The sequence below is a fragment of the Sebastes umbrosus genome, chromosome 22 (assembly GCF_015220745.1).
Source record: "Sebastes umbrosus isolate fSebUmb1 chromosome 22, fSebUmb1.pri, whole genome shotgun sequence".
Lineage (NCBI taxonomy): Eukaryota > Metazoa > Chordata > Actinopteri > Perciformes > Sebastidae > Sebastes > Sebastes umbrosus.
Window position 1 is genome coordinate 1,251,803 of NC_051290.1, and position 13,665 is coordinate 1,265,467.

General features: G+C 38.7%; 1 protein-coding gene across 1 annotated transcript; it reads left to right on the forward strand.

Annotated features, from left to right (window-relative positions):
• Positions 1-919: 919 nt before the first annotated feature.
• LOC119482096 (butyrophilin-like protein 2) lies at positions 920-13,404 on the forward strand. Its single transcript, XM_037759500.1, has 9 exons — positions 920-1,001; positions 4,623-4,740; positions 5,421-5,759; positions 6,744-7,022; positions 7,118-7,231; positions 7,478-7,777; positions 11,946-12,224; positions 12,320-12,433; positions 12,702-13,404. Exons 2-9 carry the CDS (start codon positions 4,632-4,634, stop codon positions 13,010-13,012), a joined length of 1,845 nt encoding a protein of 614 aa, XP_037615428.1. The 5' UTR covers positions 920-1,001; positions 4,623-4,631; the 3' UTR covers positions 13,013-13,404.
• The last annotated feature ends 261 nt before the right edge of the window (positions 13,405-13,665 follow it).

Below are 13,665 nucleotides of genomic sequence, written 5' to 3' on the forward strand. Positions count from 1 at the left end.
TTGACCTTTGTTATCTTTGTTATTGACTATTGTTGCAGATTGAGACCAACTGAATATCCCTCCGCTCACACCTCCCTTTCCAAGCGTTTCACAAACTACGATGGTCTTCAGGTCTAACGTAAAAACGCGAAGGCCCTCTCTAGAGACAGTGTTTGGTTTGTCCATTCTGGGTTACTGTAGAAACATGGTGGTGCAACATGGTTGACCCGCTCCCTTTGTAGATAGGAAAGTATTTTGCACTCGGTGGCTCACGTCATTGCAGTGTTTAACGATGGCGTCTGTGATGTGATGAGGTTGATCCAACCTTGCAAAGTGAAGCGATGGGGTTGGTTCCTTGACAAAAAAAAAAAATTCTCGGTAAATGTATGTCTTTATATTCTCAGAGAATATCTAACTTTTTTTTCTCATAAATTTACAACTTTAATCTTGGAGAAGTTTTTTCTTGTAATATTACCCAATCTCCTGGCTCCATCATTTTAATTTTTACCTACAATATACCCTAATATGCCGTCGTAGAATTATCCTCGGTAAGTTAAAAAAAAAGGAAAAAATAACTGTAATTCTAATGACTACACTTTACACATATCAAAAGTGGTTTGAGTAAAAGTATTTCTCTCTCTGAAAAGCAAAAGCGTTGGGAGGTGCCACACCTTCATCTGGCAAACACTGGAAATATGACACTAAGTGAATTGTGAGTGGTTAGCAAAGGAAATCTCACATCTGCAGGCCTATCAATACAAAAACTCTGCACATTTGGTGTTTTAGGTTTAAGAGTAATTAGACATGCAGATGTAGAACACTGTACATGCTGTCTAAAACTTTAAAAGTCACATTCAGTGAGTTGAAAAGGAACAATGAAGTCATAACATTAGTTATCTATTTACAGAGTGGGTGGGGTGAAAGTACACATGGTTTTATATCTGGCTGTTTGATTCTGGACTATGACCGTGCTGTAAGCTTTCCTTTGAGGTGAGGTGACTCTTTTGACACACAAGCAACAGGTATGTAGGATTTTTTACATAAAACACAAATGTTTTAATACATTATTCCAGTGACATTATTCATCATGCTATTATTGTTATCATTTATAGCCTGTTTTCTGAACTGGAAGTCAGAGTGTAATCTTCTTCTGTAATCTTTTAAAATACATGTCCGTGGGTTTTGAAGCGCCAATCGGTTGCTTATAACACATAAAATGAGGTTGACGAACCCGCATATGGAAAAGCAAAAGTCATTTACAAAAAAAAGAAATGAATGAATGACTGTAAAATGAATACAATGCATGGCTAAATAAACTGAGCCATGGTGTATATGAGAATAAAAGAGAGAATATACAGACGTAGGCAAAATTGTTGGTACTCTTCCGTTAAAGAAAGAAAACCCCACAATGGTCACTGAAATAACTTGAAACTGACAAAAGTAATAATAAATAAAAATTTACTGAAAATTAACTAATGAAAATCAGCTGTTGCTTTTGAATTGTGGTTCAACAGAATCATTTTAAAAAACAAACTGATGAAACTGGCCTAGACAAAAATGATGGTAGCCCTAGAAAAGATGTAAAATAATGTGACCATAGGGACATGTTAAACTAAGGTGTGTCCTGTAAATAGCATCACAGGTATCTTCAAACTTGTAATCAGTCAGTCTGCCTATTTAAAGGGTGAAAAGTAGTCACTGTGCTGTTTGGTATCATGGTGTGTACCACACTGAACATGGACCACAGAAAGCTAAGGAGAGAGTTGTCTCAGGAGATCAGAAAGAACATTATAGACCTTCATGTTAAAGGTAAAGGCTATAAGACCATCTCCAAGCAGCTTGATGTTCCTGTGACTACAGCTGCTCATATTATTCAGAAGTTTAAGGTCCATGGGTCTGTAGCCAACCTCCCTGGACGTGGTCGCAAGAGGAAAATTGATGACAAATCGAAGAGACGGATAATACGAATGGTAACCAAAGAGCCCAGAACAACTTCCAAAGAGATTAGAGGTGAACTCCAAGGTCAAGGTACATCAGTGTCAGATCGCACCATCCGTCACTGTTTGAGCCAAAGTGGACTTAATGGAAGACGACCCAGGAGGACACCAAATCATAAAAAAGCGAGACTGGAATTTGCCAAAATGCATATTGACAAGCCACAAAGCTTCTGGGAGAATGTCCTTTGGACAGATGAGACAAAACTGAAGCTTTTTGGCAAGTCACATCAGCTCTATGTTCACAGACGAAGAGATGAAGCATCCAAAGAAAAGAACACTGTACCTAATGTGAAACATGGAGGAGGCTCGGTTATGTTATGGGGCTGCTTTGCTGCATCTGGCACAGGGTGTCTTGAATCTGTGCAGGGTACAATGAAATCTGAAGACTATCAAGGCATTCTGGAGCGAAATGTGCTGCCCAGTGTCAGAAAGCTTGGTCTCAGTTGCAGGTCATGGGTCCTCAAACAGGATAATGACCCAAAACACAGCTAAAAACACCCAAGAATGGCTAAGAACAAAATATTGGACTGTTATGAAGTGGCCTTCTATGAGCCCGGATCTAAATCCTATTGAACATCTGTGGAAGGAGCTGAAACATGCAGTCTGGAGAAGGCACCCTTCAAACCTGAGACAGCTGGAGCAGTTTGCTCACGAGGAGTGGGCCAAAATACCTGTCGACAGGTGCAGAAGTCTCATTGAGAGTTACAGAAATCACTTGTTTGCAGTGATTGCCTCAAAAGGTTGTGCAACTAAATATTAAGTTAAGAGTACCATCATTTTTGTCCAGGCCAGTTTCATTAGTTTGTTTTTTAAAATGATTCTGTTGAACCAAAATTCAAAAGCAATATCTCATTTTCATTAGTTAATTTTCAATAAATTTTTATTTATTATTACTTTTCTCAGTTTCAAGTTATTTCAGTGACCTTTGTGGGTTTTTCTTTCTTTAACGGAAGAGTACCAACAATTTTGCCTACGTCTGTATAAAAAAAAACACAGAATAAAATCGAACATAAATGGATAATCTACTTTTTGTAAATGGTTAGGGTAATCTGGGACCAAAACTTGTGTTTCCACATATTTAATCTCTTGAAAATCCATTTATTCCTAGCTTTTCTCCTGTAAGTGCTGTTTGACCACCTGTATTATCAACATATCCTCATATAACGGTTCGTATGATATCTTAAGAAAAGTTATTCCTCATTTTCCGTGTGTTTTCCTACGAATGTAAAATACGGTCTCTTCAAAATAAACTTCTGTCTTGTCTTGTCTAGGAAACAACTTAGTTAGGTTTAGGCAGCAAAACTACTTGGTTAGGTTTAGGCGACAAAACTACTTAGTTAGGTTTAGGCAGCCTAAACTACTTAGTTAGGTTTAGGCGACAAAACTACTTAGTTAGGTTTAGGCAACAAAACAACTTAGGTTTAGGCAACAAAACAACTTAGGTTTAGGCAACAAAACAACTTAGTTAGGTTTAGGCAACAAAACTACTTTGTTAAGTTTAGGCAATACAACTACATTGTTAGGTTTAGGCAACAAAACTACTTTATTAGGTTTAGGCAATACAACTACTTGGTTAGGTTTAGGCAACAAATCTACTTAGTTACGTTTAGGCAACAAAACTCCTTAGTTAGGTTTAGGCAGCCTTAACTACTTAGTTGGGTTTAGGCGACAAAACTACTTAGTTAGGTTTAGGCAACAAACAACTTAGTTAGGTTTAGGCAGCCTAAACTACTTAGTTAAGTTTAGGCAACAAAACTACTTAGTTAGGTTTAGGCAACAACACTACTTAGTTAGGTTTAGGCAACAAAACTACTTAGTTAGGTTTAGGCAACAACACTACTTAGTTAGGTTTAGGCAACAAAACTACTTGGTTAGGTTTAGGCAACAAAACTACTTAGTTAGGTTTAGGCAGCAAAACTACTTAGTTAGGTTTAGGCAACAAACAACTTAGTTAGGTTTAGGCAGCCTAAACTACTTAGTTAGGTTTAGGCGACAAAACAACTTATTTAGGTTTAGGCAACAAAACTACTTAGTTAGGTTTAGGCAACAAAACTACTTAGTTAGGTTTAGGCAACAAAATTACTTGGTTAGGTTTAGACAACAAAACTACTTAGTTAGGTTTAGGCAACAAACTACTTAATTAGCTTTAGGCAACAAAACAACTTAGTTAGGTTCAGGAAAAGATTGTGGTTTGTGTTAAAATAATTACCAAAGCGGCGTAACTTAAATACGGAAGTTACGTGATAAATAAGTCAATGTTGAATTGGTTTCACACGGGACACGAACACCAGTCACCAACGACCTCCTCCTTACGCAACGTTTGTGGCTCTTGATACTTCCTGGGTTCACGATTACGTGGATTACATTCAAACTGATTTTGTGGGATATATATGAATAACAGTGCATTACTTTTTTGTAGGTATAGCTACGAACGTTGTATGAGAACAGTCTGGTATTATTTGAGTTACTAATACAATATTAAGTCACACTGTTTGATTTAATTGTTAAAACAAGTCTAAACCATTTGAGTGATTGCACTGCCTGAAGTTACAGTGTACAAGTCTGCTCAGTGGGCTTCACCTCAGGGTGGGTTGAGAGATATTATAGATTTAATTGGTCTTACAGTTGACTTATTTTCATTTTCAGGACTCCAGGATGATTCACATGAAGGACAGACTCCTCTTGAACCCTCAGCTCAGTGACTTCAGTGAACTGGTCTTGCATCACATTGTTGTACTCCTTCTCTTAACCCACTCTTGTGGAGGTAAATCACACGCAAATAGATGGTAAATCATTATCAAGAGTTTGGATATAAAATCATTTAATATGATCACGTGAGGTCAGAGAACCAGAACCATACAATACTTTTTACAACCCAATAAAACACAGCATTGCTTAGTTAACTACACTTCGTGGTTTTATTACTTGGTCTGATATGACCAGAAGCTAGAGGTATGCTACCTTCAGGAATAGCCACATGCTCGTACTCTAAAGTTCAATGACAAAAGGGGAACTCACAACTTTAAAAAGGAGTATAAGTACACACTAAAACAATACTTTGTCAATTTTAACCCAATTTGAGTCAATCGTGGTACCCAGTACTGGGTCAAACTAGCACCAACCCAGTACTGTGTAAAGTTAACCCACTACCAATGAGTATAAAAACCACTGGGTCAACAATACCCCAAAAAGACTCGGTTATTTTGACCCAGTTTTATTGTTATATGCTACTATTAACATTGGGTTACTCAGTCATACAAACATGTGGTTATTTTGACTCAGTAACAATGTCATATTTGCATTTTTGTTGGGTCAAAAAATAGACCAAAAAGGGTGGTTATTTTTACCAAGTATAATGTTATTTTTAAACTCTATATTTGGTGATAGATCCTATAGGAGTTTAAAAACAAACAAACAGACAAAACATGTTTTTTCTTCTCTTAGGTCAGTCTCAGGTGATCGGTACATCTCAGCCAGTAGTGGCAATGGTTGGCGATGACATCATTTTGCCATGTCACCTGGATACTGGTGTAGATGCTACTGACCGGACTGTGGAGTGGGCGAGATCTGACTTAGATCCCAGATTTGTCTATTTGAGGCGAGACAGTGTGGAGCTTCACCTTGAGGAGCATCCATTGTACATGGGGAGAACATCGCTGTTCACCAACAACCTTAAGTGTGGAGACATTTCACTGAAACTCTCTAAAGTGAAACTCTCTGATGCAGGAAGCTACAGATGCCTCGTTCCCAAATCTATAGATGTTGTGGTTGAGCTCACTGTGGGTAAGTTGGCAACTGAAAATGTATGAATGCATTATATAGTTATACAGTTATGACAGTCGGAGATTCTACTGTACTAAATGTGAAGAAATGTTAGAAAGAACATTTATGGATAAGGGTTTCTTTTCACACCTACATACAGAGGAATGAGGACAGCAACATGAACGACGTTATCTTCTTTTTTTGAGCCCTCACACATTGAGTTGGCAGACCTGCTGGATCAGTAAAAGCACACTAAATCTGATGCCTGAGCCAGAGCAATTGGGCCAAGAAGGGTGGTTACATGGACATTTGGGCAATTAGACAGACAAGAAGGGTATTTGGGATTACTACAGGGGCATTCTGGCCCCACAAAAGCATTTGGGCCAACCAAGGGGGCACTTCTGCTGACCAGAGGGCTACTTGAGCCAACTAGGTTGACCAAAAGGGAACCTGGATTACCCACAGGTGCATTTGGGTTGAACAAAGAAGCCATTTGGGCCAGCCAGAATGGCACTTAAGCTGACCAGGGCCAACTGGGGTGACTAGAAAGGCATTTGGACTGACCAGATGGACACTTGGAATGACCATACGGATAGTTTGGCCCACTGGAGGGCATTTACGACAACCAGGGGACACTTGAACTTGCCTGACCAAAGATGCACTTGGATAACCAGAGGTGACGGACATTTGGACTGATCAGACCAGTGCTTGGGAAGACCAGTAGGGCACTTGAAGTGATCACAGAGGCATTTAGGCCCACCAGAAAGGCATTTGGGCCAACTAAAGGGTTCTTGGACTGACCAAAGTGTCATGGTGCCATTGTGAAGTATTGTCAAAAAGAGCTTTATAAGGATCAGCTTAAAGGTGCAAACATTTATCCCCACTAAGAAGTTTTTTCATCTGAAAATGTGTATAAGTATAGACTGTATATTATGTGCTGTGTTTTATATTTTCATTCTTGTGGCAACTTTACATTCAGACTATTTTTTTTTCTCCATTTATTAGGTTCCGTCTCCTCACCGGACATAGATATTTCCAAAGTCAGCAATGGAGTGCTGTTAGAGTGTAAATCTAAAGGCTGGTATCCAGAGCCTGAGGTGTTGTGGCTGGACGGTGAGGGAAACCTCCTCTCTGCTGGACCTCCAGAGACAGTCAGAGGTCCTGATGACCTCTATACTGTCAGCAGCAGAGTGACTGTGGAGAAGAGACACAGCAACAGCTTCACCTGTAGAGTCCAACAGAAGAACACCAACCAGACCAGAGAGACACACGTCCATCTGCCAGGTAGAATTTATTTTTTATGAGTTATTGATGTTACCACTTTGTTAAAGATAGTTGAAGTTTTATAAACACATCTATTATTTGTTTCATAATTTCAGCTGATCTCTTTATGGTTCAGTCTATTCCTGCTGTCCGCATCACCATCATCTTGGCAGTGTGTATTGTGCCTATTGTTGTCTTCATTGTGTGGAAATTGAGACTAAACAAAACCAGTAAGTCACAACTTCATTGTTCTTTTGAAACCTGATGTGATCTTAACCTTCATTTAATCCATTGCAATCATGGAACATACAACTTGTTGGGTATTATCCCACTTATACCATGGCCCCTTGCCAACACAATGCCACACGTCCTCAAATTCAAAATATACTTTGCTCATATAATTCTGATTTCACATCAAGCTAAACACAAAGGAGTTTGCGAGTCAGGAGTTCTAAACACCTTTTCTGTTCACACAGAAACCACAAACAGCAGCATAGAAGGTGACAGAGAGAAGCTCATGACAAAAAGTCAGAAAATTACCTATTTGGACGACACAAAGGCAAAACTTGATGAGGACTTGAAGAGGAATGAGGGAGAATTGCAACATGTACTACAGGTGATTATAACACTTGGGAACCAGAAGAAAGATCTGAAGAATCAGAGAAAGAAACTCATCTCACTACAGCAGAAAGACAAGACACAGGAAGAAGAGAACAAGAAGAAGCTGGAGAAGGAGAACACCCCAGCATTTGACAAAGAAAACAAAATGAAGAAGCGTTACCAAATCAAACTGGATCTGGAGAGGAGAAAGACAGAACATGAGGAACTGTTACAGAACACAGATAAACTACTGGAGACAACAGAGGAGATGATTAATAAAATGACAGAAAGGAAGGGGAAACTAGAGAGAGATAAAGAGCAAATAAAAAAACACCTGAAAGAGACGGAGAGACAGACGGAGGAGATTCAGAGGAAACTTCAGCTGGATCAGTCAGAGAGAGAAAAAGACAAAAATAATCCATCATTCAATGATCCTTTTTGATTGTTTCACTTGATATTTAGTTAAAATCACATAATTTGTAAACATTTATAAAATCTGATTCATTAATTTTAGATCCCTAGTATCATCAGTTTAAGCAATCTGACTGTCTGTTCCACACAAGATGTTGCCACAGTGAACTTTGGTCTATTGTCCGCTCACATCCTGCAGGTCATGTGACTAAAGCAACATTAATATATGGCAATACATAAAACAATGCTCCAATGACCCAGTGCTTGAATTAGTTCTATAGGAATAATTTTTTTTCTCATCGTTGTGTTGCATAATGTTGCCTGTTTTTTTATTGAACACTAATATTCTATTGTATTTGTTTTAAATTCATATGACATAAATAATGCTTTTTACAAGTGATGAAATAATCCTGAGTAATGTAAGGTATGTTATATCGGTCACTATGGAATTGTTCTGTTTACTTCAGATTAGAGTAAACAGGTGGTGAGATAAGCTCAAAACTGAAATGAGAGAGAGAAAACTCTGCAGCATTATCAGTCGGTCAGCAGTTTCCTCCCAACACTACCAAGTCAACGAAAAAAATAATCATAACCAGCCTGATGTTTTGTAGGTGAGAAATACAGACTTTTTGTGTCATTTTTGTAACTGTATATGTTGCTTTTTTAAAATGTTTCTATATGTATATGTAATTGAATGAATGATCTTTAAAAATATATATATAAAATAACTATTCAATTGCCTTTATTTGACTTCTGAGAATATTCATTTCTTGATACAATAAAAAGTACAGTGAATTATAGACACTTAGAAAAAAGCCAAGACAACGTGGACTCTTGATACTAGTATACATACATACAGAAAAGACAGATCAATAATATCACAGCTATTTTTAATAATAAATAAAATAATGTAAGTAATGAACATATTAATATGACAAGTACCAAATACATTTATCTTAAGTTTATTTCTATTTGTGGTGCCATGTTTTTTATGTGTAGAGAGTCATTTATGTTATAAAATAAAGCAGCTAACTAGCTAGCTGAAATAGCTCCTCTAGACAGGATGAGCATGCTATGTATGTCATGTTGTCCCAGATGGTCTAGTGGTCAGGAGGTGGTCTGGGTTTAATTCCTGGTGTGGGAACAGTTTTTATTAATTAATTTATCCATTAATTAACATCAACTTTGCATCTTAATTGATAACTTCAGGTCCTTTAAGATACAAATGAAAGTTTAATTACCTTTAATGTCATTTTGTACATTTTCATATTTAAAATAAATTAATAAATGTTTGCCCGTCAAGCTAGCTAGCTTACTAAGCTAGGTAGCTCAACACCCTGGACTCACATTGACTTACCTGTTCTCTGTTTCCTCCTCGTTGGTAGATGATGGAAATTCGCAAGTTGATGGAAATTCGTAAATTCGCAAGTTGATGGAAATTCGTAAGTTGAAATCGACGCGCAATCGCAACGCATGACGTTTGTGAAGCGGAGAAATGAACACATACACACATTCATCACATTCACTGCAGTGTGGCTTACCTGTGGCGGGGATCGAACCCGCGATGGAACTTCTGGAAAGTTGGCAGTCGGCGTCCTTATCCACCGGACCGTCTCCGTCGCCGGTCATCACAAAGAAGCAGAGAGAGAAAGAAGATGAGACTGAAGTTCACCTTCATCAACCTGCAGAGAAACAAAGTTTACAGACTGAAACCTGTCGACACTGAATCATGTTCATACTGAGACGTGTTCACACTGACAGACTGTCAACGTCTATTTCTGCTCTGTGAGTCACTTCTCCCATCAGAGTCCTGATAGTTCAGCTGGTAGAGAGTCTGCTCCACAGTCTGAAGGTTGTGGGTTCAAACCCCTCCTGCACACTTTGTTTTTCCTTCTGAAACTCCTTAAACTATGCAGACAATACATTAAAAACCCTCAATAGGAAAGAGAGGAGTTACTCTAATTAAAAGCCTGAAAAAAATATTATATAAAACACATTATACTGTGAAGCACCACGAACGTAGAGCAACCAGCTGAAAGGAAAAATGGAGGTTGTTTTATTGAGTCCTGACAGCTCAGCTGGTAGAGAGTCTGCTCCACAGTCTGAAGGTTGTGGGTTCAAATCTCTCCAGAGCTCTTTGTGTTTTCCTCTCAGTGGGATGTTTTGTGTAAAGCCTGTCTTGAATGAGCCTCAGGAATCTGTCTAAAAACAGAATAATGTTATTTATCTACCCATAAACACAACTTTGTGTGAAGCCTTGAATTTGACTGAACAATGAAAGAGTCTTGAAGCTGATTGGTAGCTGAATGGTTACATGACTTGACTCATAGCTGCAAGGTTGGTGGTTTGATTCCAGCTGGGACCTTTGTAGCATGTGCTTCTTTTCATTTTGAATGAAATAAAAGCTAAACATGTTTTTTATGCTTTTGTTATCATTTTAAATGCATGTGTTTTATCAGTCAGCAGCTAGCTAGCAGAAAGACACAGAGACAGGTGATCAGAGACGGGAGAGGACGGGAGTCCATTTGGAGTCACTTTGAAAAGCCATTTATTGTTTATTGTATTATATTCTGCAAACAAAGAATTCTCTGAAAGTCACAGGTTCCATGTGAATCATTATGTAAAAATGTACTTAATAGAAAACAAACCTCAGTTATTAACATGAACATACAGAAAGAAACAGACATCAGACAGACAAACATTATTTTAACTGACAGGTTAGGCACTTTGTAAAGCAGAGCAACAATCTATCAGTTATCACTTCATTTATTTACTTGATTTATTACAAAAAACTGACAATTTCTTTTGCTATCTTTGTACTTTGGATCAGTAAAAGCACACTAAATCTGATGCCTTCAGAGACTACTTTGCACAGACTATACTGTTTAAAAGGAGTTTTTGGCCAACAATAAGGATTCTTATGCTGGCAAGAAATGTACTGTTCATGGGCTGACCAGAGGGGCATTTGGCCTGAGCGTAAAGACATTTCAGCCAACCAGAATGAGACTTTGGCTGACCAGATTATTTGGGCAAAGTGGTGACTAGAGGGACATTTGGACAGACCTAATGGGCACTTTACTGACAATAAGGGTTTTTGGACAGACAACAGAGGCAGTAAGGCCAACATGGCATTTTGGGCAACCAGATGGGTCGTTGTACTGACAAGAAAGATGCTGTATGTGGGCTGACCAAAAAGGCACTAGGTGGGCCAGAGGTACTTTTGGACAGACCTAATGGCTAACAAGAGCAATTGGGCCAAGAAGAGTGGTTACACGGACATTTGGGCAATTAGACTGACAAGAAGGGTATTTGGGATAACTACAGGGGCATTCCGGCCCCACAAAAGCATTAGGGCCAACCAAGGGGCACTTCTGCTGACCAGAGGGCGTCTTGAGCCAACTAGGTTGACCAAAAGGGAACCTGGATTACCCACAGGTGCATTTGGGTTGAACAAAAAAGCCATGTGGGCCAACCAGGGCCAACTGGGGTGACTAGAAAGGCATTTGGACTGACCAGATGGACACTTGGAATGACCATACGGATATTTCGGCCCACTGGAGGGCATTTACGCCAACCAGGGGACACTTGAACTTGCCTGACCAGAGGTGCACTTGGATAACCAGAGGTGACGGACATTTGGACTGATCAGACCAGTGCTTGGGAAGACCAATATGGGCACTGGAAGTGATCACAGAGGCATTTAAGCCCACCAAAAAGGCATTTGGGCCAACTAAAGGGTTCTTGGACTGACCAAAGGGAAATTTGGGCCGTCTAAAGTGCCATTGTGAAGTATTGTAAAAAAGAGCTTTATAAGGATCAGCTTAAAGGTGCAAACATTTATCCCCACTAAGACGTTTTTTCAGCTGAAAATGTGTGATATTTTCATTCTTGTGGCAACTTTACATTCAGACTATTTTTTTTAACATTTATTAGGTTCCGTCTCCTCACCGGACATAGATATTTCCAAAGTCAGCAATGAAGTGCTGTTAGAGTGTAAATCTAAAGGCTGGTATCCAGAGCCTGAGGTGTTGTGGCTGGACGGTGAGGGAAACCTCCTCTCTGCTGGACCTCCAGAGACAGTCAGAGGTCCTGATGACCTCTATACTGTCAGCAGCAGAGTGACTGTGGAGAAGAGACACAGCAACAGCTTCACCTGTAGAGTCCAACAGAAGAACACCAACCAGACCAGAGAGACACACATCCATCTGCCAGGTAGATTTTATTTTTTATGAGTTATTGATGTTACCACTTTGTTAAAGATAGTTGAAGTTTTATAAACACATCTATTATTTGTTTTATAATTTCAGCTGATCTCTTTATGGTTCAGTCTATTCCTGCTGTCCGCATCACCATCATCCTGGCAGTGTGCATTGTGCCTATTGTTGTCTTCATTGTGTGGAAATTGAGACTAAACAAAACCAGTAAGTCACAACTTCATTGTTCTTTTAAAACCTGATGTGATCTTAACCTTCATTTAATCCATTGCAATCATTGAACATACAACTTGTTGGGTATTATCCCACTTATACCATGGCCCCTTGCCAACACAATGCCACATGTCCTCAATTTCAAAATATACTTTGCTCATATAATTCTGATTTCACGAGTCAGGAGTTCTAAACAAAGGGCAACACTGCATAAACAAAACAGGTTTTAACTTCAAACTAAACGCCTTTTCTGTTCACACAGAAACCACAGACAGCAGCATAGAACGTCAGCCTCCGAATGAGGGAGAAGGAGACAGAGAGAAGCTCATGACAAAAAGTCAGAAAATTACCTATTTGGACGACACAAAGGCAAAACTTGATGAGGACTTGAAGAGGAATGAGGGAGAATTGCAACATGTACAACAGGTGATTACAACACTTATGAACCAGAAGAAGGATCTGAAGAATCAGAGAGAGAAACTCATCTCACTACAGCAGAAAGACAAGACACAGGAAGAAGAGAACAAGAAGAAGAAGACCCCAGCAACGCAAGAAAAAAAAAAAAAAGAGTAAGCGTGAAAAGACCAAAGAGGATCTGGAGAGGAGAAAGACAGAACATGAGGAACTGTTACAGAACACAGATAAACTACTGGAGACAACAGAGGAGATGATTAATAAAATGACAGAAAGGAAGGGGAAACTAGAGAGAGATAAGGAACAAATAAATAAAAACCTGAAAGAGACGGAGAGACGGAGGAAGGAGATTCAGAGGAAACTTCAGCTGGATCAGTCAGAGAGAGAAGAGGACAAAAATAATCCATTATCCAATGATCCTTTATGATTGTTTCACTTGATATTTAGTTAAAATCACATAATTTGTAAACATTTATAAAATCTGATTCATTAATTTTAGATCCCTAGTATCATCAGTTTAAGCAATCTGACTGTCTGTTCCACACAAGATGTGGCCACAGTGAACTTTGGTCTATTTTCCGCTCACATCCTGCAGGTCATGTGACTAAAGCAACATTAATATATGGCAATACATAAAACAATGCTCCAATGACCCAGTGCTTGAATTAGTTCTATAGGAATAATTTTTTTTCTCATCGTTGTGTTGCATAATGTTGCCTGTTTTTTTATTGAACACTAATATTCTATTGTATTTGTTTTAAATTCATATGACATAAATAATGCTTTTTACAAGTGATGAAATAATCCTGAAT

Coding starts and splice junctions, on each gene's coding strand:
- LOC119482096 (XM_037759500.1), top strand. CDS start 4,632: ATGATTCACATGAAGGACAGACTCCTCTTGAACCCTCAGCTCAGTGAC. Junction 5,760..6,743: donor TGTGGTTGAGCTCACTGTGG/GTAAGTTGGCAA, acceptor TCCATTTATTAG/GTTCCGTCTCCTCACCGGAC. Junction 7,023..7,117: donor GACACACGTCCATCTGCCAG/GTAGAATTTATT, acceptor TCATAATTTCAG/CTGATCTCTTTATGGTTCAG.